We start from the raw sequence: 27,861 nt of genomic DNA on the forward strand, positions 1-27,861 counted from the left end.
GACTAAGCCCTGCCTTCCGGCGCAGAGGTGGGTTCGGTTGAGCTAGTTTGTTTGTGTGCGAGGCAGACGGGGGCCGAGAAGAGGGGGGGGCCCCGAGTCGGAGCCGCCTCAGGTACCCACAGGAGGGCGGGGGGCGAGAGGCTCGGGCCTTGACGGTTGTCCGGGTTACCTGAGCGAGTGTCCTCGCCGAGTGGAGCGTGGTTGCCGGGGGTTCCCTCGGAGAGGTGGTTGCCTGGCTACCCCCGGGGGGTGGGGTGGGGAGAAGTCGGGCCCTTCGGGTGGGAAGGGGTGGCGAAGTGCCTCACCGGGGCGCCTGGGCCTGCGCTGAGGGAACGGGGAAGAGGCCGAGTGGAGGATCCCTGGCGTGGGGGAGGGGCGGAGGGGGGCTTGGTCGGGGGGGCAGGGCTGCCCTCTCCCTCCCCCCCTCCTTTGGCCACGAAGGGTGGGCGACCCGTCCGGCTGAGTCTGCCAAGGCACGGAGGACCCACATGAGATGGGCGGTGGAGGCGGAAGGGCCTTGGCACCCTGGGCAGTCGGATGGCGAGGCGCGCTTGCTTCACTCTGGGGGCTGGCGACAGGGTGAGGATCTCCAGAGGCCATCAGGGGGTGTATGTGTGGGGAGGGGGGGGAGAGGAACATCTTGTCCCCCAATAATGTGCTTTTAATGTGTCTTCTTTATTATTGAATGTAGGTGGTGTTATAGGGATTCTCAAGCATGGCATAAATGTTGGTGGCTAGCCATGGCTGAGGTATTTAGACAGGCTCCTTTTTGAAACGTGGAAGCAAAGGTGGTTGCTCGGGTGAAAAGTGTAGGCTTTGCAATGCCAAAGGTCCAGGGTTCAGTCCCTGCCCTCTCCCGAGTAACCCCTGGGAGCCACCGCTAGTCATTGTCGAGGCAGATGGTCCAGTGGTGTGACTCTGTGTAAATCGGCTTCTTGTTTCCCTGTGTGGTGGAGCAGAGCCTAGATGGGCCTGGCCTGTGGTAGGAAGTCAAGGGGGCACTGGCTGATACTTGGGGTGCATTTAATAGCCTTTGTGTGTATTGCTGTGTCTTCTGTAAATTCGATACTGTGGCTACCCTTGCATTGAAAGTATTGGCAGGGCTTACTTTACAAGTCTTTATTTTGATGGCGATAGTTTAAGAAACATTGGCCACTGCAACATAGGCTGCACGCTTCCATGGTCTCTCACTTTTATTCTTGAAATCTCGAGCTGGTTACACTGCTGTGGGGTGCCCATATCAAAGTCTCCAAGCCTGTTTCTTGTATTATGAAGGTGGTACTTTTGTAGCACCACCACCTTGTGAAATTGCAGCTGCCCTAGTTTTTGCTAGTTGTCATGTGACCTGAGTACAGTTGCTTGACCTGTTGAAGCTGCTATCCTTAGTCCATCATGTTTTGTCAGTGCTGGAGCATTTCTGCCTTCCCATAGTACCTCGGTTTCCTTTTTTTCTCCCTTGGGCTCCTTAATCCAGAATTTCTTTCTTCGGTGTAGTCACATGGGAGAGGCAAAGTTATTTGATTATTGTTGCTTTTCAAAGCAAAGCCACCTATTGTGTGATTAGCATCCACAGGGAGTCTTTGATTCTGTTTAAATTCAGGGTTCTAGTTAGGCATGTGTGATGCTTCTACTAATCCTTGTAATTATCCCCTGGATATTCAGGAGATGGGCACATTAGGGATTCATAGATATTTCTCTACTGTAAGGGGTTTATAATCGCTTCTTACAGCTTGACTTTATTAAAAATGTATTGGGGTAGGCAAACTGCCCAGAGAACAGAATGAAATAAAAATAGGTTCCTTGTTGATGCAGTATGAAAAGTAGAGAGAGCTAGTTGGAAGTACGCTAATGTGTCCTCAACCCATAAGGCTTAGTGGGGGTCTTTTATATGGTGGAAATTTGCAGGTGTTTAAGCTGAAATTGTAAAAACAAAGTCATGTGCTCAGCACCTTTAGATAAAGTGATTGACTACTTTCACATGTGACATTATATACTGATTATTTAAGAACTGGCATGTTTTTCATAGGATTCTTTGATATTAATAGTATTTCGATGTTGTTGATCTCATATTACTAGTGTTGTTATTAGTGCTATGTTTCGTCCCTGCTTCCCTGGTCTTTGTCTTAGCAGTAATTTAGATTTGCTTCCAATGTGTGAATATAGGTACAGTACTTATATTATTTCCATGTTTTGTAATGGCCGTTGTGCTGCAGACAAATAAAATTGATCACATCACATGTGTGGAATCTGATATTGGATCATTTGTAGGGCTGTAAAGAAAAGGAAGGATGTGAATCACGAAAGTTAGATTGCAGAGAGTTATGAGGTCATCCAGTGTGGGCTTATCCTAGAGTTTCTTCTTCAGTCTGCAGTATGTCAAGTGATAAGCCTTCTATTGTTTACTGATGGGACAGTTTCTACTGAATCTCTGAAAGAAGTTACCTCTTCCTACTTTTTTTCTTGATCAGTGTAACACAACTTTGCTTGTTAGAAGACAACTTAGTAACATTAAAATATGTTCACAACGGGGTCACCGTATATGTTCAATGACTTTGGGGTTGGCATTGGTTAAGTATCATACCTGGTTTGAGAGAGATTTTTCAAGACAGCAATACTTCTGTACTTGTAGCACTATACCCCAAATGAGTAAGACTTGATTACTGATTATAATCAAAAACAAAGAGTGGTTCGTAACAGTAGTCTAATGGGAATAAGCTTCCAAAATCTTGATGAAAATTATCAAAATTACTTGTAGTAACAAATTGCTATTTTTATTGGAAGTTGCATATTGTAGCAATTCACAAGCTTATTGGCTTTTGCCAGTACTATGGGTTCGATCTAACATTAATCATACTTTGACTGGACCTATTGAAACAGACATGAGTAACTTAAGTCCATTAATTTCAATGTGTATGCTCTTAGCAAAACAAAGTTGGATACAACCCTGTATATCTTAACAACTTTAACCATTCTAGCTGCACCCTTTCCCTCCACTACAAGTGTTATGAGAAGAACATATTTGGATGCTTATGCTGCGTATTTGCACTCACTTTCTCAACAGGGAAGTTGCACCCCTGAATGTTCAGTTTCTTTTTTGCAAAGTAGCATTAGCATCTGCCCTACTTTTGCTTACTACCATCCATAACTGTACACTGATACAAAAAGTAACTTCTGGGCTTCTTTTCTGGTGGATATAGCAGTTCAAGGAATGTTTGCATCATCTGTTTTCTAGAAAATCCCCCAACACTGGTTTGACAGTGTGACTTAACAACTTGCCACACATCTCCTTCCCACTATATAAAAGGGTTGTGAACTCCTGTGGTCTTAAACATGGAATAGTTTGGAGACCAGAAAGTATATGAGAAAACTAGAAGGATTTCCCTTTTCATCTTGGAAAAATACCTGCTCTCCTAATTGCATTGATGAGCTTGGTAAGTTGAGTGTAACATAGATTTGTGTTCTGCTTTGAACTCATTTGGTGGAAGAGTGGTATATAAGCAAATATAGCAAATCAGTAAATAAACACTGAAGGCAAAAAGCAATCTCAAGAGCTGTTGTTTAAAGCAAAAATACCGAGACAAGGTATGTGTTAATCAAGGAACAAGGGGAGTGTTGGCTTCATTTCCTACTTCGGAGCTTTCTAGGAGTGTTTGGCTGTCTGAATTTTGGAACAGAATGCAGGTTGACCTTTGATCCAATTGCACAGTTTTTGTGACCACTATATTTGCTAATATAGGCATGTGTAGTTTCTCTGGCTGTTTGACACATATTAAACAGCTATGCCTTTAATCTGTCTGAAAAATGCAAATGGACATTGGGTTTCATTAGTAGAAATGGAGAGCTCCCTGAAACTCCCAACTAAATGTTTTGAAGCATCTAGTTCTTCTTAGATCTTGGTGAAGAAAAATCATTTATGTTGTTCCTTTCTTGGGTTCTCATCTGCCATTTTTTTGGGAGGTTGGAACATTACAAAAAAAATATGCTGTGGTATTCCAACTCTTTTCTAAACTTTGGTTAAACCTGGCCACAAAATGGGCCATCCAAAAACTAAAGGATATAGCATTGCTTCCAAAATATTCTCAGGCCATGACTTTGAGCTTCATGTGGAGGGAGTTCCAAAAATATAGAGTAGTTTTCTGTTTTGTGTCCTTGACATTGATTCAGTCATGGAACACACATCATACTGTTAACAGGTGTTATCCTTTGATTAAGATTGCAGTGGAACATAGGGAAAGAGATCTGAAAGGTATGTAGGGCGTAAGTTGCTTAGGGCTTTGTCAGAACTAGTACAGTGGTACCTCGGGTTACATACGCTTCAGGTTATATACGCTTCAGGTTACAGACTCCGCTAACCCAGAAATAGTACCTCAGGTTAAGAACTTTGCTTCAGGATGAGAGCAGAAATTGTGCAGCGGTGGTGCGGCAGCAGCAGGAGGCCCCATTAGCTAAAGTGGTGCTTCAGGTTAAGAACAGTTTCAGGTTAAGAACGGACCTCTGGAACGAATTAAGTACTTAACCCGAGGTACCACTGTACTTTGAATTGTAGCTGAGAGAAGTCATTGCAAGCTGTGGAGCAAAATGTGTTCACCGCTGTCCATACTTCTCAAAAGATGAGATGCTCCATTTTACCCTCACTTGCAAACTTCCTAGGCAACTCTGTATAGAACCTATTACAAAAGATTAGTCTTTGTATTACAAAGGCCTGGAAAATTTATTGCTAGGGCAAATTGGGAAGGCATTGTTGCCATTGACTTCCAAAGGTGCTCCTTGAAGACCTTTTTATACTGACAGGCCTTTAAGCTTTCTTGATTAGTCATTTTAATGGTTATTTTCTATTGCTTCTATGGTGTGTCATGTTTTATATATTGACTCTGCCTTGATATCTTATGAGTTGAAGGTATATAAATATGTTTTTCCCCTAAATAACTAAATGAGGGAGATCATTGCTTACATCAGTGGGTTGTACATTGAAGGGAATTCGAAAAGGAGGCCCAGGTTTGCTTTCACTTTGATATCTGCCTACCATTAACTTTTCAGAACTTTGCCAGTTTTCTCAAGAGAGAAAATGCTAATGCAACATGCACTAGACTTGAAAATTTACTGTACTCAAGTAGAGTAAATTGCATAAGAAAAATCCTAATTATTTTAAAGCTTTTTTGGAGAGTCTTGTTATGTTGGGTGCCTTACCATAAGGATAAACAAAAAAAATTCCTTCCAGTAGCACCTTAAAGACCAACTAAGTCAGTTCTTGGTATGAGCTTTCGTGTGCATGCACACTTCTTCAGATACACTGAAACAGAAGTTTCCAGACCCTTCTATATAGTGAGAAGGTGGGGAGGGGTATTACTCAGAAGGGTGGTAAGAAAGAAGATATCAGTCTGTACCTGTGCAAGTTCTCCTTCTCACTATATAGAAGGGTCTGGAAACTTCTGTTTCAGTGTATCTGAAGAAGTGTGCATGCACACAAAAGCTCATACCAAGAACTGACTTAGTTGGTCTTTAAGGTGTTACTATAAGGATATCACAGATATTATTCCAAATTCCAAATCTGAATCTAAGGGGTATATTGCTAAAATGGTGGGCAATAACCTCTCTGTTTTAAGTACTTGTGCCACAGTCTAGCTAGATAAACTAACAGAAAGGACCAAACTCTTGGCCATGAGAATCTGGGCTGGATATTTTATTTCTCAACTGCCTGCTGCCTCCTGTTCCCTGACCCTGATGCAATATCCCTGGCAAACTTCAGCTTCCCGTTTTGCTCTGCCAGTATTTAGAGACTTTCCTTTCATCCTAGAACAATGGGATGGGGTAAACATGTAATCTCACCTCTTCCAGGCTTGCCCTTGAATTGGTACAGGCAGATTCAATGCAAATAGAGCCATTTGCAACTATTGTGCTAAGTGTGTGCACTCAGACCTAGGAGTAAAGGTTTTCCTTCAGACCAAAGTCCCTCAGTTGTTGATATTTGCTTGTTTCAAGCCCTGAGAGAACCAGACATTTGGAAAGCTGCAGGAAATACTAGTAAGCAGAAATTAGTTGCAGTAGCAACTGATGAATTCAGCAAATCTTCACAGATAAAAGTTAGCAGCAAGGCAGTAGTACCACATGTCATTTATAGTGGCAAGCCTTCATGGGTGGCATTTCTGCCAGACTAAAGTTCTGTGTGGAAAATCCAAATTCTGTTGCATGAACTTTGTTTGTATCACCTTTGCAAATATGGACTCACTGACAGGGACTACTAGATTGTAGAATAGAGAGTGTAGTTGGGAGAGGGATCTGGTCTCTGAGTTTTTAGTTGTAACTTCCCACAAGTTGTATGGGCTAGAAGAGAATTAACATTATTAATTTTTTAATAGAAAAGTAGAATAAAAATCAGAACCCTAAGGGTCTTGGGAATCTTTCAGAGCTTCCAGACTCTGAACCTTTTTGTACATTCACGCTGAGACTTCTGGCTTCCTATGTATCTTGTCTACTCATTATTTGGTATGTGGCCATCCTAGTAGCTAAGCACTTGATCACACCATACTAACTTCAACTATTACATGTTTATCCTTCCATATGAACAAGAACATGAATTAGTGGCCTAGGGGGCGTCAGAGGTGGGTGGCTCTAACAGAGCGTTCTCTGCACTGGCCATGTAGGTGCATCATCCTTCATTACACACCATGCTGCATACAACTATTGTCTCATTTGGCTGTTAATACAGATTAAAGTTGTAGTCCAAAGAGAGAGATTCTAAGATGTGCTCAGAACTTCTAGAAGTTCTTCCTATCCCTCTGTGGCTTCTCTGAGTGTCTTAGTGGGAATTACAGAGAGAGAGCCAAGTGGAGGCCATTCTGGTCATTCTGAGGACCCTTGCAAAAAGTATCGGCAAACCAGACTTGGCTCTCAACAAGGAACACAATTATAATAAATTATTATTGGATCACTTACTCCATCTGGTCAATCAGCGCTACTTAGATGTTCTCACCTGCCCTGCCCTGCACCAATAAATGTTTAAGGTAGTTCAGGTATCCGTTCCCTCACCCTCTAAGCATTTTTGTTCCCATTATGTGCTTAATTCCATCTATTCCTAGCTGTTCCTGGTAATATTAAGGGACTAACAGAAAATTATTTGTATATACAGATGACCCTTGTGGTCCTTTCCAACTGTACAATTATATGATTCTATCTGTTGAGTGGAGAAATGGGCTGTTTTTGTCCAAGGAGTTGTTTGCCCAGAGATTGCCTAATAAATAATATGCAGCTCATAGGGGAACTTCACTGGAGCAAGAGCAACTATTCTCAACTCTTTTGCAACCCTAAATTAATCGGAAGGAAATGGCAGGCTGAATGTGCAGGCACCAGTGAGACTTTGGATGCATTACAGAGAAACTTGGAATAAACTCTATGAACTCGAGTGTTGTCACCCACGCAGTGCCCAAACCTTGGTTCTGAAAGGAGTTGATGATGAAATATCTTCCAGTGTAGGGAAAAAGTGTTCAGATTGGCTTGGCAGATCTCTACACGTATTGTCCTAACTTAATAGCTCTCCTCTATGAAAGTTTCATATATTTGGGATAAGATCATATAAAATAGGGGTAACCTTATCTGAGCATATAAAACAATTGTGCTGAAAACTCTTTGGGCAATTGTTGTAACACTGGTATTTCCTGCAGCTAACATGGGCATCATATCAATCTTTAGTTGCGTACATAAATCTGGGAAACACCTGTTCTATGCCAACTTCTTGGGGCAAAAAATTGCTCAGGGAGGCTTAAAAGCACAAGAAAATGCAACTGCAATAAGAAACCTGATGGCCCAGGCATCCTGAACAGTTGTTTTTAGCACTGGATTTCAAGGAAAATACCAGAAATGATGATCAGAAGAATCTTGAGAAACATTGAACCAAGCTAATATTTGTGTTGATCAGCTTGCCAGTTAAGCACTCACAGAGGACATGTAGCAAGTCAAGTTGTTGACAGATTCCATCACTAAAGATACATTGATAGAGCTAGACTAATAAGTACTTCATTGGGGCTACCCTAAGAAAATTGCTTTCCTCCACCAGAAACCTGCTCTGTTTCTGTACTTGACATGCTATAGAGGCAAAGCCAGCTCTTGTAGATCTACCAAAGAAACCAGTCAGGTTGGTGGGGTGCTCTGTGCTGCTGTTGCTGCTGCTGCTGCCCCCAAGCACTGTGTTTCTGGCCTGCAGGTTTTTTTTAATAGCCCCCTAAGAGGAGCTGGCAAAGACTAGGTGGTGATTTTGTTTGCAGGCTAGTAACCTTTGGGGGCTAACTTGCAAGGCTGTTTTAAATGGCTTCTGCGGCATAGGTTTGCATAGGCTAGTGTCATAGGCTAGATGTGGTTTTTCAATCTCTATCACTTAAACTGTCTCCCCATGGAGATTGGAAAGATTTAATTCTAGATGTTATTTTTATTCAGAATTTCTAATGAAATCAGAGAGTTGGTATGCATGATCCTTCACTTAGGGCTCTCAGAATCGCTAAAAAACCCCTCTGACGATTAACCTAACTGTGGACTTTGACTCTAGACCTGGGCAATACAGTGGTACCTCGAGTTACCAACGCCTCAGGTTACAAACGCTTCAGGTTACAAACGCCACTAACCTGGAAGAGTTACCTCGAGTTGAGAACTTTGCCCCAGGATGAGAACGGAAATCGTGTGCTGGCGGCGCAGTGGCAACAAGAGGCCCCATTAGTGAAAGCACACCTCTAGTTAAGAACATTTTCAGGTTAAGAACGGACCTCCGGAATGAATTAAGTTCGTAAGTAGAGGTACCACTGTATATTGATATATCACCAGGACTGGTACGAGGGACAGACCACGATGACATATTCACTCAATGGTATATCACTGGTGAACCCGCCCCGGCTCCCGAGTCCCTCTTCCTCCAGTGCCCAGCGTGCTGAGGGAAAAACATGCAGAGGGACTCAAGCGGCGGCAGTTTCACCAGTGATATACCGCTGAGTGAAACTGCCATTGTGGTCTTGGCTGAGGAGCATGCTGCTGCCCTTGCCTCAGCCAAGCAGTTTTAGGGAGCCCCCATCCCACTACCAGCTTGCACAAGCCAGTGGCAGGGGGAGGCTCTGTTAAAGTGCTTCCACTTCCTAGCTGAGAGATCCCCGACCCCTCTTCTTATTGCACACAAATAGTGGGGTGCGGCTGCTCAGCTGGGGAGCGCAAAGCCTCTGCTTCCCAGCTGAGAGATCCCCGCTTCCACTTGCACGGGAGCAGAAGCTGGATCGGGCCTGCTCAGCTGGGGAGGTGCATGCTCCATCACACTTTTCCATTGAGGGGTACTTGCATGCAAGCAGGCTTCGTGCTCTTCAGCTGAGCAGCCCTGATCCCACTCCTGCTCACTGGGACATTGGGGGTCGCTTAGTTGGGCGCAGGTGCCTTTCCGCCCCAGAGCTGAGCAGCAGGCTGGGGCCAGCTGCAGTGTCCCCAGCTCGTCAGGCATTGGGTTGAAAGTGCCTCATCTCCCACCGTGAGAGCTGAGGCAGTTTGTCCCAGCGCCTCACCAGCTGGGGCCAGTGCAGCTTGTTTCAACATTGTGGTTTATCGCCAAACCGCCATGTTTTGCTGGCGATACACCGCGATATTGAAAACCTAACATTGCCCAGCCCTATTTGACTCTCTGTCACATTATTCTAAAACGGAAAGACTGTGCACACTTGTAGGAGATTAAGGACCGTTCAGTGCCGGGGTGTGTGTGTGTGCTTTTGAGAGAACTTGGGAGGTTCAAGCTGTAAAAAAACATTGAGCATCTTTGCTTAGCTGAAGTAGAGGCTTAACAAAGTCTCTGATTTTACAAAGTTCTGATTCTACCATTGCATTTCATAGGACAAGCTAAATGATCTTCAAAAGCAGCAGGGAGAAATATCCAGTCTGCAGACCTAACTAGACCCAGCAGGGGTCCTAATTAGGCCTCTGAGGTTATTTTCCCCATGTCATACCCACCTGATGTTGAGCATGTAAAGATGCAGTGGCAGAGGCACAACTGAGGGCCTTAAAATGCATTTCCAATGGGTCATTGGCATGTGGGGCTTGTTTCCAGTGCCTTTTAAACTTGGTACCAAATGTAAACCCTGCTGGAATTGGTTCCAGTTGGTGCTACCAAGCAAAGCAAAAAAAAAGCGGGAGTTGAATTCAGCGCTGGTTAGCAATGACTTCAAACTCCACTGGGATCTTGATCTCAACGTGTGCTGTAAAGGAAAAACAGATCACAGTGATGTCTGAGGTTGTCAGAATGGCCCGCCAGGTACGAGAGAGCTTAATATTTGGCCATCCTGTTCCCTTCTCCTCTAAAGAACTGCTAGTTTCAAAATTTGGTCTTCTAAATTTAAACTGCTCCTTTGGTTGACTCAAAGGAAGGAGAGAAATATGCATGATTCTTTTTCATTCACTCTTACTTTTATTCATTTTCTATGTAGCTTTTCACAGTTCAGGGCAGCAGTTTGAAATTGGAAACACTTGCTCCAGACTGACCCAGGACTTCAGAGAGATCAAGCCTTCCCCTTTGATTTTAAGCCTGTTTGATTAGCAAAGGTAACATCATTGGACCCACCCTTTAATGCTTTTTTAAGAGTGACTTTCTATTTTCCTATGTCTCCACACCTTTAGAATTTGGATGATTAGCAGCACAAACAAACTTCAAAGCCTATTTGAGCCTCATGTTAACAGTTTCATTCTTTTACTTGCCAGAGCAGGCAGCTGCAGTCAGGCTTGGAGTCCATGCCTAGTACTTTTGTGGATAGCTGTTCACAGAAGTGTGTGAAACCAACTTCTAAAATGCCCCTTATTCCAAGCTGTATGGTACCATCCTGGATGCAGGTACCATTACTTGTAAATTTGGATAACCTATGGTGGAAGCTAAGATGTACCGATTTTTCTTTCTCTTCTTTGATTCTGATATTACACTGAATAAAGTCGGTTGTTACAATGTTGGGCAAACTTAGCATGATCACGTAGGAGTGACTGTAGTGAACTAGCGGCGTATTTGTGTTCCACCTGTCCTCCCAAACTCATGGTCATATACTTAAAAGTTTAGTTATGCATACTTGTTTTTGAATGTTGCTGATTTTATTTGTATGTTTTGGATTTTTTTATACACTATTTAGGGTTTTGGATTAAGTGGTTTATAAATTCTACTAAACAAACAAGGGACAACTGGCTTTATGTACTGCTTGTGAGCTTCTGGCATGGTCAGTGTTGGAGGTAGATTAGACTGGCAGTCTAAGTCCGTCATCCTAACACAGCTCATGTTCTTCCATCTTTCCCTTACCACAATCCTGTGGGTGATGAAGATGAGATTATGACTTGCTAAGGCAGTCTGTGGAACTGCATGAGCTAGAGGGAGGGCTTGGCCTCTCTCTCACCCACCCCTGTCTATCTACTACATTCTGACAAGGCTATATACCGTATTTTTTGCTCCATAAGACACAATTTTTTCCTCTTAAAACCTAAGGGGAAATGTCTGTGCGTCTTATAGAGTGAATGTGTGGTCCCTGGGGCTGAGGGGGGGAGCCCGGGCTTCCCTCGACAGCCCCACAAGCTCGGGGAGCAGCCTTTCCGCTGCTCCCCAACCTGCTCTTTGGGTCAAGCAGCTCTGGGGTAGCCCGTGAAGCCTCTACAGGGTAGCGGGGAGCCTTCATCCCGCTGCCCTGGGGAGGCTTCGCATGGCTAACCCTGGCTTTTGCGGGAGGTGGGGGAAGGGATAGAGCAAGGCTCTCTCACTTCCCCCACCTCCCACAAAAGCCCCCAAGAACTGCATTTTTTTTCTTGAATCCTCCCCCCCCAAAAAAAGTAGGTGCGCCTTATGTAGTGAAAAATACGGTACTTGCAGGTCCTTGCCAATCATTCTCAACTGCCGATTTCTTAAATATGCTTCCATTCTACCATGGTGTCAAGCATTATCTACCTTAGCAGTGAAGCTAGTTGGCGCTCCTTGTTAATAGGAAAAGGAGACAATAATGCCTTGCTAGACACTGTGTTAAAACTCCTTCAGTGCAGAGAGGAAGCTCTAGAAAGTTTCCTTTGACAGGTTTGGAGAAAGATGACTTTGTTCTGGTGCATGTTTATTGAACTGCATAAAGGACCTTACGGGTTTTGTGAACGAAGTAACAATATACTTGATAGTAAAACTTCTTGGGACAACTGAACGCCCCTAGATGTCATTGCCAACCCAGTAATTTAACCCGCCAACAAATGCATATTTGGCTTTCAGAAACTTTCTCTTTCCGCAAATGGCTTGTTCATAAATGCACTTCTGGTCTGCTCCTTACTTCTGACTGGAATGTGCCTGCCTACAACTTTAGGCTACGCCGAAAATACTTGTTTTGCCAGTTTTCTATTCAGTGCTCAGTGCTTTCTCCCCTGTTACACATGCCGTCTCCTTAATCAGGTCACCTCTAAAGTTGCTTGATTAAACTGCTTAGGAGAGTGCCCTTCAAACACAAGGTATGAAGAAAACTACTTCCCAAAAGCACTCTTACTATGTAGGGAAGATCTCCTGATGTCAACCTATTATAAGGTTCTCTTGAACACTTTAATTGTTGCTAGAATGCATGCCAGTTCCTAAATAAGCTGCTGCAAAATATTTACAAGCAACAGTGTAAATTAAGATTAAAGCATTCCACATATATGAAGGAAAGCATAAAATGGATTTGTGGGCTAGTTTGGTCTTTTTAGTGTCTCTTTCTTTGGCAGTGTCTTTTAAGAAGCTTGCTGAAAAATATTTCTAGTGATAGCATTTTATCACTTGATCAGTTTTGGGGCAGGGGATTGTAGAGTGTAGATACCTTTTTGTTTTAGGCAGAAACAAAAGTTTTTAAAACTCATTACCTTTCAACATAAAGTATTCCGCTTTGGTTGATCACGTAACATAGAAGTGCTCCAGGTGCCCTGAAGTAAGGAGCCAAACACCCAGTTCACCCTCTCTGGCCTTGTAAGCAGAAAAATACTTCAATGTACAGAAAACACACTACAAGGGTTTCCAATATGGTTATGCCTTTGCTGTGTATTACTGGGATTTATCCTGCAAACGAAAATGGGTTATTTTGGTGGGGGGTGTAAAAATCATCTCAGGGAGTAGTGCACCCTTAAAATACCTTTTACTGTGAAATCATGAAGCCTTGCTGGAAATAAATTACCAAAAGAGGAAGAGATTGTGCTGCAGATTGTCTCAAGTGGTAGTGCCCATAGAATCATAGGATATTGACAAGCTGGAAGGTGTGCAGAGGTGGGCAACCAAGAGGATCAAGGGTCTGAAAACCAAGCTGAAACAATAATTTTGCCCTGTTTGGAGCAAAACATCAAGTGCAAAAGAGGTTTCTATTTAGCTGGACTCTTATTTGCACGAAGGAACCTAATATTGCTGACAAGCTCAAGAAATAGTACTGCGAGGCTGTTCTCAACAGTTTGCAATATACTAAACTTAGGTCAACGGCTTGGTTTAAAGCTTTAGTTGCACCCTCCTTAATTTTAATTTTCATTTGTATATCGGTGCCGTACAATCCTTTGGGTAGGAAACGCCTCAGACCGTAGCTGCATGTGTTTATCATGCAAAAACTGCTGGACACGCTTGGCAACAGGTAGTGTTCTCTCCATGATCTCTCATTATAAAGGCGCATTTGGTCAAATGTTTTAGGCAGCACCTTATCCTGGACTTTTTCTGCTGTTTCTTCATCAGCATGATAAAATTTGTTTGTTTGTTTATTTATTTATTATTATTTTATTAAAACTAATTAAATTAAATTAAATTGTAACAATGTTTCCCCATTTCCAATATACAAAATTTATATCTGCTGTGCAATCCACAGTTTTCACAGTAAGGAAATGGCATAGACGAGTGATCAGCATTTTGATGATGATATTAGGGCACAGGGAGCTTTGCATACCCAAAAGATAGATCCCTGCCCTTAAGAGCTTGCAATCTCAACAGAGATGGTGGGTGGGTGAGCAGAGTCAACAGGAGATGCAAGAGACAAAGGGATGCCAAATGCCAAATGGTTTGTTCACTGCTGTTGCCACATCCTCCATTTTTGGCTCAGCGACTCCAGCTCAAGGAAACATAATCGCCAATACGAACACCAGTTGCACCGTACTTCCTCAAGCTCTCAGAAGTTCCAGGGGGAGCACATATCTGAGTTTGGCTTCCTTTTATAGGAAACGGCTTGTGCTGTTGCTTTTTGAAGCTTTTGAGATTCCTTTACAAATATGCAAAGTGAAGCAGAAGAAGCGACTATGATTCTAATACGATCTAGTTGAAATTCCTGCATTGCAGGGGGGTTGGATTAGATGACCCTGGGGGTCCCTTCCAACTCTGCGGTTCTCTGGTTTTCTGGACGCATATTGGAAAATACATGTGGGCAGAGAAGGATCTCTGCATAAAACAGGGCAGCGTGTCACTTAAGCAAGGTTCCCGGAGCAGCCAGGGAGCAGCTGTGCAAACTGCTTCTTTAGAAGTGCACAGAGCTCTCTTCCCAGGGAGACTGGGCAGGATGTCTGCAAGGTCATTGCTCAACTGCACTCTCTCACTCTCACTCTCACAAGAGAGTTCTTGGAAAAGGAAAGAAGTGTTTTCCTATCTTCAGCAGATTCAGCAAAACTAAATCTAAATACATACTATTTGCTTTGCTACCAGTGAACGTCTGTGCTGCTGGCTTTAACTGTGTTCCACATTTGATCTGGGTGCATAGTGCAGAGGGACTTCTCTGGATAATTTGTCTTAACCATTTTGCAGCCTTGGATTGTGTGAATAACAATTGATTTTATTTTTTTGACTCGTGGAACCCTTAGGTGAATCCTGGACGACGTTTCTAGCCAAGTTTTGAATTTTGCTGTATTTAAAGTTGCTGAGTTTGAAGTTGAGTTAAGATCCTGACTTGTTCAGATGGAATGGGAAGCTTTGGTTAGTTAGGTATTTGCCGCTTTAAATTGCTGCTCATTGTGGAGGAGATGTTTGCCATAAGCAAGAGGCTCATGCATAATTAGCTTAATAAGATAATGAATGCAGACCTTGGGTGGCCCAGAATTCTGCTTTTAAGAAAGAGGAAGCAAAACTTGATGTTTAGAAAACTTTAGGAAATGTTTCAGCCTTTCCCTGAAGATGCTGCAGTTCCTGGGTTGTTATTTTTTTTTTTTAAGCGGGGGTTAGTAATGCAGTGGTGATGGAAGATTCTTGAGAATTAACTCGCTGCCCTCAGCTTTTATATTCTTGCTCAAAACTGGCTTAAATAAAAATATCAACCCACACAAGAAGCTTGTCAGAGGTGGCTAGCCTTGAGAGAAGCTTGTGTGTGAGCGAGGCTTTTTTGCATGGGTTATGATTTCAATTGTTACCTGTCAGAAACTTAATGTTTTATTGGAGTTCATTTTTAAGGGTGGGTGGCTAGGATTTTGCTTCCAGGTACATCTCCATGTTGAAATAAAGGAATCTGTGAGCTATTATGAGCTTGCTTTTTTAAAAAAATCCAAAATTATCCAAATCTAAGGTGGTAAACAAACATGGAGATAGACTGTACCGTCTGCTTTGCTACCAGCAAATGTCTGTGTGGTGTCACACATTTTTACTTCCAACTTACCAATCGATCTGTTTCAGAAAATGTATGGTGGGAGACAGGGCCATTTGTGCACTGGGAAGCAAATGAAACACATCTTCCAGCTTCGGGACATAAGACGCTCAGGTTCATGACTTGGTAACTGCCTTATCACCTAGGAATTTGAAATCTTCACCCTGGTGTCTTTTGTGATGTTTATCTATCCTCCCAATAGTGAATAATCTGTAAAGCAGGCCTGTGGTGTGAAGAAAAACTTCATTGAAGAAAAGCGTTGAGCTGATGAGTTATACTTGTGAACCTCAGACAGCTGCATGTGCACCTCACGGGCAGCTTGGTCCAAATTCATGATGTAATTAAGATGTTAAGCACTGTTGTAATATACCGTTCTGGGCCGGGTCAGGGGTGTTGTCCCTGTAGCCCTGGCTCTTCTTGGTGCCATGTGATGTGAAGAAAAATCCAGTTCAGAAACTGCTTGCGACGTCTTGAAGAATGTGAGCAGGAAAGACATCCGCAGTAGTTGCTGACTCATGGATCACAGCGTTTCACCGCACATGGGAGTTCTTTCCCCTCCAAGGCTAATTCTGGAGGGTTTGTTTGCTCTAGGAGATTAATTTTTTAAAAAATAAAATAACAGCTTGTCTCCTCTGAAGTTTGTTCTTGGTGTTTTGACATTACAATACCAAATGCTGTGTTTAGCTACAATGCAGATAACCAGGAATCTGACTCTTTCCCGGCTGAATAGAGTGTGTCTGTGGCTTGTCTGGTCAGGTGTCAGGTTACTGTGCTGATTCTGGGCTAAATATTGTTGGATATCCATCCTGACATCTGGTTGGAAAGCCCATGCTTATCTTACACATCCCCCTTGAATGACAGGGCTGCCCCCCCCCCCATTTCACAAATTGAGGAACCAAATATGTTTTTGTTGTTAATTGCTCAGGTTTTGACTGAAGCTAGTTTTACTGCTCGATTCAACTTAATACCTTTCACTTGTCTTTATTGCGCCTACATCCCAAGCCTTCAGTGTTTTTCACCTGTCCAGCACAGCACATCAATCTGTTGTTTTTTTCCCCTGTTTTTTTTTCCCCCAGAAGGAGTTGCTTACAGCTGTTGGACGAAGTTGTCAACCTGTTCCAGGCCAAAAGCTCCTATACTCACAAAGTCTGATCGGTAGCTGGTAGTTTTTTTGCATTGGCTGGAGCACAGGCTGCTCTTAGAATCCAGGCCATGACCAGCAGAGGAGCTGCCAGGCCGAATGGTCAGTCGCAAGCCAGCAAGATCTGTCAGTTCAAGCTCGTACTACTGGGCGAATCGGCAGTAGGCAAGTCCAGCCTGGTGCTGCGTTTTGTCAAGGGACAGTTCCACGAATACCAGGAGAGCACCATAGGTGGTGAGTTTTTTTTGGGGGGGGGGGAGGATCTCTTCTTGGGAGGAAAATCGATAGCCTAAATTTTAGGAAAGCACCTTTGGATTCCAGCATAACAAACTCCCCCCGGGCAAAGTCATCCACTTTCAAATAGGGTGTACTTCCCAACACCTTCATCCCGAAGCATAGTCACTTACTGTGCTTCTTTACCCTTTCAGTAGCCCTCTGGAAGTCTGCAGGTGGTAAGGGTGATAGTCCGACCCCAGCAGCTGAATCTGCTTTTTGAAAGGCTGTTAGCATCATGGTTTGGTTGCTCTTTTGGGTGGAGGTCTTAAACAAGCAAGTAGGCATCAGTAAATCATAATATGGGACGCGGGTGGCTCTGTGGATTAAACCACAGAGCCTAGGACTTGCCGATCAGAAGGTCGGCGGTTCGAATCCCCGCGGTGGTTTGAGCTCCCGTTGCTCGGTCCCTGCTCCTGCCAACCTAGCAGTTTGAAAGCACGTCAAAGTGCAAGTAGATAAATAGGTACCGCTCTGGCGGGAAGGTAAACGGTGTTTCCGTGCACTGCTCTGGCTCGCCAGAAGCGGCTTAGTCATGCTGGCCACATGACCCAGAAGCTGTATGCCGGCTCCCTCGGCCAATAAAGCGAGATGAGCGCAGCAACCCCAGAGTCGGCCACGACTGGACCTAATGGTCAGGGGTCCCTTTACCTTTACCTTTAAATCATAATATACTAGTGCAATGGTTGCTGTTTTTTTTTAAAAAAATGCACCCATATTGTTAAAATACAGTGACCCCCCCCCCCCATAGTTGCAGTTAAAACAGTATATACTTAATAATAGTGGGGGAGGGGAGGGAGAGACCTGTTTCAGCCTGAGGACCAGATTGGAACTTGCCCATCCTTCTGGGTACTACGTTTCAGTGATGGTTGGGACAAAAGTGGGCAAGGCCAAACAAACACAGACACACAAAAAGAGGGGGAAAGTGCATGGATCTCTATCCCCCCCCCATGGTCAAACACACAAGTGCCAGGTACACAGTGCACTTTCCCTTTTTTCCACACATACATACTTGCAGGCACATATGCATACATTCATGTGATGGGCATATACACGCATATGAAAAACAAGCATTCCTAGCCCTCTCCATCGCTGGGGTGGAGGTGACTGGAAAGATGCTTTTGTGCTCTTTAGGGAGATTCTCTAAAGAGAAGACAGAGGGATTTTATCTTTTTAACTTAGCCTTGTGAGGCACAAGATACCTCTTCTGTTATTTGCTCTCAGACAGGGCTTATCTCTGATTTTAGGGCTTTGGTACTTAGGTTAGAGGTGAAAAATCCCTTTACTATCCTGTGTCAGACATCAGGTGATTGGCAGGTGGGCATGATTTGCCCAAATGACTTTGTGGGGCTAATTAGGCCCATGGGCCCACAGTTCCCTGCTGTTGAGTTAATACACTGTTTAATTCCAGTTACCTTCACCCATTTTACAGACTACTCATAATCTTTTGCTTTATCCATAAAATATTGTATGCAGTCATTGGAGAGAGAGAGAGAGAACACTGTTTCTTTTTTTTAAAAGTGTTCTTTTCTAGATTTGGTTTGCTAAATGTACCGCAGAAAACTAAATGATCACAGAAGTACTTCTATAAAACCTCATACCCCCTTTAAAATCCCTTACCCGTATTTATGCAGTACAGTGTACTCACAACTTGCGCGTGTTTAACTTGCTTGATTTCAACTTTATGCAGTTGAGAGCTGACAGTTGAAATCACACAGATTAGACGCACAAAAGGCTGAATGCTTAAAAGCAGGGTTTTCTCAGTGTAGAAAGCGCTTTTAATCTCTCAGACTTGCTAATGGGGCTCTCTGGTGAGATCTCACAGGAACTCAAGACAGACAGACAACGCCAGACAGCCGGTAAGCAAGGTGGAGCGCTTAAAAGCTCTCCGCCTTGCGTGTGGGGTAAGACCTGTTTAGTGTGCCAGCTCTGGAAGCTAAGTTTGCTCATGAGAGGGCAGTACCAAGAGAGTGGTTTGACTATATGTGTTTCTGCATATGGGCATCATCCCCAGAATGTAACCCCCATGCAAAAGGTGCAAGGCCACTGTAAAACAACCCCAGTATTCTTTTGCTTTATGTATTGGTGCACATGGAATGCATTTTCCCTTAAATTCCTCCATAATGCTTCCTTAAGATTTTTGCTGAGTCCTTTTAAGGTCTTACCACCGGCAGCCACCCTAAATACCATCATTTTTTGGCTACCTTCTGCGAGATGGGGATATTTGGGGGTTGAGCTCTGTGTGTCTGTGTGTGTCTGTGTGTAAGGTAACATTCAGACATTAGGTTCTTCCACCATTCATAATGGTACAGTCATTGAACCTGCACCATATGTTTTTTCTACATGTCTAGGGCTAACCCACAATATTTACAGGAGAAAAGTTTTCATATTATTTGCGTTCATGCATATTTTTGTACAAGCTGCTCCATGCAGCCTTGGAGATTTCTTAACAGATTGTTAGAGGTCAGAATATTATCAGGTTAATAACACTTTTTGATTGGTCTCCCCATGGGTGATTCAGCTGGTTCACAATAGTAAAAATTCAGTCACTGTAATTATGATATATAAAGTTAAATGATTGCATCTATTTTGTCGGGTCCCTAAGCCAACTCTTCACCTTCTCATTTCGCAGCTGCTTTCCTCACACAGTCTGTCTGCCTAGATGACACAACGGTAAAGTTTGAGATCTGGGACACAGCTGGTCAGGAAAGATATCACAGTTTGGCCCCTATGTATTACCGAGGGGCTCAAGCTGCCATTGTGGTGTATGACATAACCAACCAGGTAAGCATGCACTGTTTGCTATCTTTTTGGGAAAAAGGGCAGTATCAGGGTTAAAACCAACAGTGTGGAGACCTCATACAATTACAGTGGAAGTGTCTATCAGCTGATGCTGCCTCAGTTCCTTTGAGCATCCTTTCCCATTTCAGATGAAGCTTGTTGGAAACAAAGGCCATCTAAAGACTTAAACACAGTCAATTATGGGTTAGAAACTTCAGGTGATTGCTGCCAAGTAAGACCCTCTGTCTGACCAAAGCATTGCCTTGTTCACATTAAACATTTGCTATAAACAAGCTTCCCGACTAGTGGCTGATTTGCTGTTTTTTGAAAAGTTAAAACCACAAGTTTGCATTTGTTCTGGAGTAAGCAACACAATTTCCTTGATGCCTTGAATAAATATGATCAACACTTCATAGAGGTCAGGGTAGTTCGGATTTTTTTTAAAGCAAAGAATTTTAGATCAGTATAATTTACACCCTGATACCTAGATAGGAATTTACACTCTAGAAAAACCTACTTAGGAAGTCCTACTGAGATGAGTGCAAATTACATTCAAGTTGCTATGTTTAGGATTGCAGCCTAAGTGTGGTGTTGCAGGAATTAAGAACCATGGTGCCTTTGCAGCATGTCTTCCTGGGCCCCACCTGCCCCTTCCAGAGCAATTAGGTTTGACCTACCACCCCCTTTTCAGAATATTTTTTTACTCAGCACCCCCCTGGAAATCTACCTTATTTAAGCGAACAAACAGAAAGACACTGACAAATTTGTGTTCTTTTGTTTATCTATGTTTCTACTTATGCCCTACAACATAGCAGAGACTGCTGTTGTTGCGAAGAAGACACCTTGAAGTTTGAAATTATAAAATTATTAAAACCCATGGGGTGGACCGCGGAGTGAAGCCTGATGGCTCAATCCAATCTGCCCCTGGGACAGGGACAGTGCTGCAGCCCATCTGCCTTTGGCCAAATAGGCAGGCAAGCTGCAATCCACTTCCAGGCTTTGGGTGAAGCCAAAAAGGGTTCACCCAAGCCCAGGAAAACCCTTCGGATCCAGGGGAGGCATTGTGACCATCCCACAATAGTGCCCAACCTGGCAGTAAATACCATTACACAACAGATGAAACATGTATGAATGGATTTTCTTCTTTTTTATGCTTCCACTGCCCCCTTATTTTTATTCAACGCCCCGAATTTCACCCTAGGCTAGTACCGCCCCCCTGGATTGTTCCAGCACCCCCTTTGGGAAACACTGATCTGTGTGAAGCTACTGGGAGCTGTCATCAGGAGATGTGGAGCAAAGTCTCATCAATAGGCAGATGACACCCAGCTCCATCTCTCTGTTCTATCTGTATTGGGAAAAGCAGTTGTAGTGTCAGACCAGTGCTTGGAGGTGGTGATGAGCTGGAGGTGATGTACCTCTTTACCCAGGCCTTTGCCACCTGAGATGTATAATTTTAGGATCCACCCTATTTTTGCGGTTGTAAGTTGTTTGTAATGTTGGATTTTCAATTCTTGTAACCCGCCTTGGGGCCTTATGATGAGTGGTGGGGTAAGAAACTAAAATAATAGCAATCATAGTAGATTTTTGGTCTGATTATGACCTCAAGAACCTGCATGTCCACCAATAGACTGTTGCAGTGATAGTTGGAATAAGCCTTTTGTTTCAACGTACTGCAGGTGCACATTGGGTGAGTTGGTTGAAGATAGGAATCCTGGTCCCTTCTGACTGCACACCTGACATTTTGGCCTCTCCTTTTCTGATAGGAAACGTTTGCACGAGCGAAAACATGGGTGAAAGAACTCCAGCGGCAAGCTAGCCCAAACATTGTCATAGCCTTAGCAGGAAATAAGGCGGATCTTGCCAATAAGCGCATGGTAGAGTATGAAGTAAGTAGAGCTTCTCAAACCCCTCAGGTGTCTATTGTACTCACTCTTACTTCAAGACAGAAGGAATGGTCCGTAGTTTGCCAGCCCGGGAGAGGGCATTCTCTGTGGCAGCCCCTCAGCTGTTGACTTCCCATCCCTAAGAGGTGCATCTGACACATTATTGCATAGTATTCATCACATGCTGAAGACCTCTTTATCCTTGCCATTGACACCTAAGATACAGAGTTTTAGGGCCTGGCCTATTTTTTAAAATCATTTTTTTGTTTTTAATTGATTTTAATATTGTATTTTTAAATGGCTGTAACTCAACCTGGAAGCTAGTGATGAAGAATAGAATCATAGAATTGGAAGGGACCCTGAGGATCATCTAGTCCAACCCCCTGCAATGTAGGAATACGCAGATGTCCCATACAGGGATCGAACCTACAACCTTGGCATTATCAGCACCACACTCTAACCAACTGAGCCATTCTGTCAGGGGTGGGTAAGAAATCAAATTAGTAATAATAATAATACAGTGGTACCTCGGTTTTTGAGCGTCTTGGAAGCCAAACGTTTCAGTTTTCGAAAACCTGGACTTGCTTCCATTTTCGAACGCGCCTTGGAAGCCAAAAGGCTTCCACTGAGGTTTTTTCAATTTTCTCCATTGAAATTGCAGGCTGCCCTTTGCACCTCGGTTTTCGAACATTTCAGAAGTCGAACTGTCTTCCAGAACAGATTACATTCAAAAACCGAGGTACCCCTGTATCAGGAGGAATATGCTTCCCTCTCCCTCCAAACTTCCCAACCTGATTTGTCACTCCTTCAAGATAGTCCAGCCTTTTGGTACTTTATTGTATTGTAAACAAAAAAAAAAAAACCTGAGCAAGCCTGTCTGCCCAGATTGATCTGGGCAATCTAGAATATGCAGTCTTGTTCTAAAAGTAAGACCTACATTTGTTCTTTGCAGGAGGCCCAGGCTTATGCAGATGACAACAGTCTATTGTTTATGGAGACATCAGCCAAGACAGCAATGAATGTTAATGATCTCTTCCTGGCGATAGGTAACCCAAAGACACTACATTGCATTGTTTATCGGGGCACTGTCTCTCTAAAGATTCATGTGGCTTCACTTTAAGTTGTACACTGAGTTCCGCAGCCTGCTGCTGCCTAGGGTTACTGCCCAGTAGCCAATGGTTGGGGCAGGTATTGGGCTAGATCCTCCCACCTTGTTATAGCAGATGCAAATGCCAGCTAAAGAGAATGAAAGGTGTCTTGCAAATATTCCGTCAGGTCTCAACTTGCAGAACAGCTAGAGACTTTTGGGCTTTCCTTGACATGCTTCTTTTCAGACATCGTTATACCATGTGCAGCCTTCATATATTGGACCTTTGTGGGAATGGCCCCCAGGTACTGAGGCCCACCTGAGGCTTTCTGTATTGACAGGGTGGAAGTTCCGCAGGTCTGCTTGCAGATGGAAAGGGCTGCAGGCCCTTAAATACAGGTTGAAGGGAGTATGCTGCTTCCTTCTCTCTGTGTCTCTCTCTTCCATCTCCCCTTTTTCTTGGTGAGTTTTCTGCCATGCTGCTACCTCCCAGCACGAGCCTGGTCCTCCATACATCAAATTTTGGCAAATGCTGAAATAAATAACCTGCTTACACCCATTTTCAGGAACAGGGCTAAGAGTGCTGCTACTGATGGGTATCAAGCTGTGCTCGTTCTGTTTTCCATTCTTTCCTATTACTGTTAATCCACGGTATTCTTAAGAATGAAAACATGACCAGCATAAAGGCTACAAGTACTGTACTTTCTGGCCATCGCAAAGCAATCTCATGTTAGGCAATATATTTACTTTCAAAGAGGGTTTCACCGTAATGCGTCATTAGGATATTTTACAAAGAAATCAAAGAGTCTTGAAATGGGTGAAGATACTTTCCAGGGACTTCCACAGGTGCAGGAAGCCCTGCCTATTTACACTGACGCTAGTAGAGGTCCTGAGATTGAACGTTATATTTGGTCGCACTCTGCATCTCTGAACGCTTTAGCCTTTCCTTCCCACAGGTCCTGCCTTTCCATTTACTTTATTTTGCTGGCCATTATATGACGTGCTGTAGCCAAACCATTGAGGAATAGGAGCCGCATAGCTGTGCTTTGCCAGATGCCTGCAGACATGTTTTGTTGTCTGTTGCACTCCCTCCCTCCCCCTTTTAATTTTTTTATCACCTGCAGTCATTGGTTGGACTGCAAGACAGAGTATTTCAGGAAACTCAGAACTTTTCCCTTGATTCCTCAGTGTGTGTTTTGCAGGATGAGTTGGCTCTGCCTGCACATTCTTCTTTAAACAGAAGTTGCAACACATAGCCCTGCCCTGGATTAGGAAAGTGGCCTAAAACTGCTGGCTATTACCAGTGGCAATGCTACATGCTTTTTGCCTGCACTTCAGGCTTACAATTGCGTCGCTCATCTGTTTTGGGTAAATGATCATGTATGAGCAGCTAATCCAAACGGCAAGTCCAAATTCAGACTCTTGGAGGCGGCAGAGGCGGGGAGTGAAGGAAATACCTCCATAGCCCCCACCACTGCTCCACTTGAGGGGGGGTGTTCCTAGAACAAACCAGCCCCTTTATAAATTCTAGTTTATCAGGAATGTGAAATATTTCTGCAGAACTCTGTTTCATTGAAACTGTCACTGTTCAAACCTACCTTGCTTTCAATCTAACACATATTTGTAGTTACCTTGGTGGAACTATAATGGAGATTTGTCAGCCGCTGTTAAGGAAACCTAACATTAACAGTACAAAAGCTGAGCAATACGAGAACTGCAGACAGCTTGTTGCACCTGCCATTTGGAGCATTAAAAATAAGTGAGTTGGGAAGGCTTTAGGAGATAGAGGAGTTCCAGATTTCTGCATAGCCGAAATGTCCTTGTTCCAAACTTTACTCCTGTTGTTTAATCCCAAAGGGGGACGAACCCAGGAAGTTGGAAGTTCCCCCTCACCTAACACGTATCGCTTTTTCTCCTTCTAGCTAAGAAGCTGCCAAAGAGCGAGCCCCAGAGCACAGGGGGTGCCGTGGGTCGGAATCGAGGGGTGGACCTTCACGAGCAGTCCCAGCAGAACAAGAGCCAGTGTTGCAGCAACTAAACGGTGGCATTAAAGCAGCCGGCGAGAGATAAGATATAACCTCCATTTCCGCCCCACCACACCACACCTCACCTCCAATAACAGCATCGGCGCACTTGGAAGCCGCCCTCCCTCCCTTCTCCCGAGAGCTCCGTTTAACTGCACTTCTAATGCTTCAGAAACCACCACCAGACGTCTGTTACCACCACCCCCCACAAGGAAAGTGGAGATAGGCCGACCGGGGACTTAACTTCCAAAAACAAACTCTTTCTTCACTTTGTATTATAGGTGCAAATAGCTACCTAATTATTCTGATTCCCCTGCTCTGTTTTCTCCAGATAACATTTCCTCTCTCCTCTCTACCCCGCCCCTCCCTCCCCACCACTGTCTTTGCTCTGTGTTCTTGGTCCTGTAACATCCACCCTCTCTTTACCTCCACCTCCCTTTATTTTGTTTAATGCTATGTGGGGTGGGGTGGGGAGTGTCACAACCGAGGGAGATCTTAATTCTTGTAGATTCATTTTTAAGAGCGAGGTTGAATGGGCTCCCTCAAGAAAATGCATTTTTGAGGGGGTCCTCCCAGAGTTGTTTTTTAATTTCCTTTTTTCCCAGTTTTCAGAAAAGCTGCAGTGTCCTTCATTTATCTTTTTTTCCAGGGCAGCCTTTTGTGGCTGGGTCGGAGAGGAGGATTGTATCTGAACTTTCGCTCGTGTCTTGCTTGCTATGACCTGAATGTGGCCCTTGGTGTCAGTGACATAAATCTGAGAATCATGCGTGTACAAGTGTAGAATATCGTAATTTGTTTCCTCAGACCCTCAGATAGCCCTTGATTTTGATGCCTTAGAAATTTTTGGCGGCCAGGATAGTGTAGCGGAGGGAGAGGAGTGGCAGCGTCGACCTGCAAAAGACCAGCTTTCCAAGTCAAAAAGGCGATTGTATCTCCTCCTGTTGTGTTAACGTTCAGGTTGCTGTTTGCAGGTTGTGCTTCAGTTATCAAGAGTCCCATTAAGAGAGATTCTCTGCTCTGCTCAAAATGGGTGTGGCCTGCTGTCTGAAAGAAGAATGTGCAAGGGAAGTCAATCTCCCTTTGTTCTGCTGGGATACAGTAGTGGAGCCTACTGAAGTTTCCTTTTGAGAGCTTCTGCCTGCACCTGTATGCACAGCCTTGCACGTTGCGCAGAACTTTTGTTCTAAAGTTGCCGAAAGGCCATTGGGTCCTTGGGAGAAGGCTGGGGCTGCGGGTGCAGGCAAGTCAGAAACAGGACAACATGCTAGATGGGAGGAGAGCTGCTAGTAGGAGGACCAGTACTGTACTTTCTAAACCCTTTTTCCTGCCAGGGAGCGCCCAGCTTGCCTTTTGGCTTTTTCCTATACCCTTGCAGAACCCCCCTGTGTACAAACCCAGTCTTGCCCTAGGAAGCTGTCGAGAGGTGGCAGTCTAGAGCGGTAGAGCAGCCCCTTCTGTCTTCAACCCCTCTCAGACCCCAAGGGCTGTTTAAACTTGATAGGTGTTTGTGCCCTGTTTGTGTTTAGTTTTCTCTGTAAATAGTACAGCACAAATTTGTATAAATTAAAGGGGGGGCGGGTGGTTGCGGGATTTTTACTTCCCTGCTATTAGCTGAACAAAGTAATAGCTTTTAAAATTTAGCTGTAGATAGTGCTGACCTGTAAAGGCGACGCATGCTACCATCTCTCACCCACATTTTGCTCTCTGAAGAGCTAGCAGCAGCCCAGCATCTCTGTTAGAAAGGGCTCCTCTTCTGACAGTGGCCTTCACCAGGGTAAATAGCACCTTCCCGCCTCCATCCCTCCTGGCATTTTTTTCTTGAAGCCTCAAGCATGAGTACAGCTTCTAAAATGTAAGAGTTCCACAGTGCTGTCCACATCTTGGCAGCAAATCAGCTGGCTACCCACAGAAGCATCTCTTGGGTGTACTCTGTTGGCTCCCCCATGCAGACTTCTCACATATGGTTGAATGTTACTGTGGGAGAGCTTGGAACAGATTATGTTTAAGCGCACACACACACACACACACACACACACACACACCTGCACACCCTTTCCCATTATTTCCCCCGGCATGGTTTGAAGCACTCTCATTTTCCACATGCTTGCACCTGTGGCCTGATACAGGTTTTCATTTACTTGCCTCTTCCCATTCACCAGTGCAACTTAAATGGCTGATGTTCACCCAAGCAAGATGTGTGCATTTAGGGCTTTGCTCTTAGCCATAAGTTGAAACGGTTAAATCCTGTACCGCTGACAGCATGCGGCGTTATTCTGCTGCCTTTGAAATGGCCTTCTACCGGTGGCTGTATTTGAGCTGGGAGCAACTAAGGAAGGAGCCGGACAAATCTGTCTACACGAGGCTTTGAGCAAGAAAACTCAAAATCTAAGTTAACTGGAAGTAGTGTGTGCTGTGACTTGGCACAAGTGCAGAGTTGCTCCACGCCGCAATTGTGCATGGAATTTCTGGTGTCAGTGTTGATAAAGACTTTGGGAGTGCCGTAGCACTTCCCCAGTATTTATTTTGTGCTCTCAAACTTCACTTGTATCTCAAGAGCGGAGCTGTGTGTGAGGGAGGACCCTGAAATGGAGCCTTGCGCCTTCAGCTGCATTCACTGTTAAAACCTGTCATGGAGAGTTCCATCTTTTTGTTATGCACATGTAATGTGATGTTTGTGGCCCTCCAGAAGGACCTAGGAGCAGGAACAAGCGTGCCCTATCCCATTCCAACAAAGCTACGGTGCTGTTTTGCTCTCGGCTCATGGCAAAGCAAAAATAGATTCTGCATTTAATTACCAAAAAACCCAAAAACAAACCCCTAATGCTTTCATCTTGCTCACAAACTTCGGTTACTGCTTCCTGGCTAGTTCCTAGACCAAGTAAGGACACTGCAGCTTTTTGCTATTAAAAACCACACCCTTTCTCTTCTGCTTACTCTACTCTTCTGAACAGTTTGGTTTTTCTTTATTTTTTTTTCCTTTTGAGAAAGCTCTTACATTGCATTTAAAATAACAATCATGGTAACAGAATTTCAACTGCTGATTTACCAATGTATTTAATGTAAGTAAACAAAAACAAAAAATCAGTGTATTAGA

The 27,861-nt window shown here is 44.0% G+C and overlaps 1 protein-coding gene across 6 annotated transcripts; it reads left to right on the top strand.

Annotated features, from left to right (window-relative positions):
* On the top strand, positions 1-27,861 carry RAB5B (RAB5B, member RAS oncogene family). Of its 6 annotated transcripts, none has more exons than XM_081849992.1 (7): positions 12-112; positions 10,440-10,554; positions 16,655-16,953; positions 19,625-19,776; positions 21,537-21,659; positions 22,609-22,702; positions 24,666-27,861. In XM_081849992.1, exons 3-7 carry the CDS (start codon positions 16,791-16,793, stop codon positions 24,779-24,781), a joined length of 648 nt encoding a protein of 215 aa, XP_081706118.1. In that variant the 5' UTR covers positions 12-112; positions 10,440-10,554; positions 16,655-16,790; the 3' UTR covers positions 24,782-27,861. The 6 variants fall into 6 exon arrangements, with proteins under 6 accessions (XP_081706116.1, XP_081706117.1, XP_081706118.1 ...); XM_081849994.1 differs by having other exon boundaries at positions 16,658-16,953; XM_081849990.1 differs by lacking the exon at positions 10,440-10,554 and having other exon boundaries at positions 1-112.

This window comes from Podarcis erhardii (genome assembly GCF_964252035.2).
Source record: "Podarcis erhardii genome assembly, chromosome: 2".
Taxonomy (NCBI): domain Eukaryota; kingdom Metazoa; phylum Chordata; class Lepidosauria; order Squamata; family Lacertidae; genus Podarcis; species Podarcis erhardii.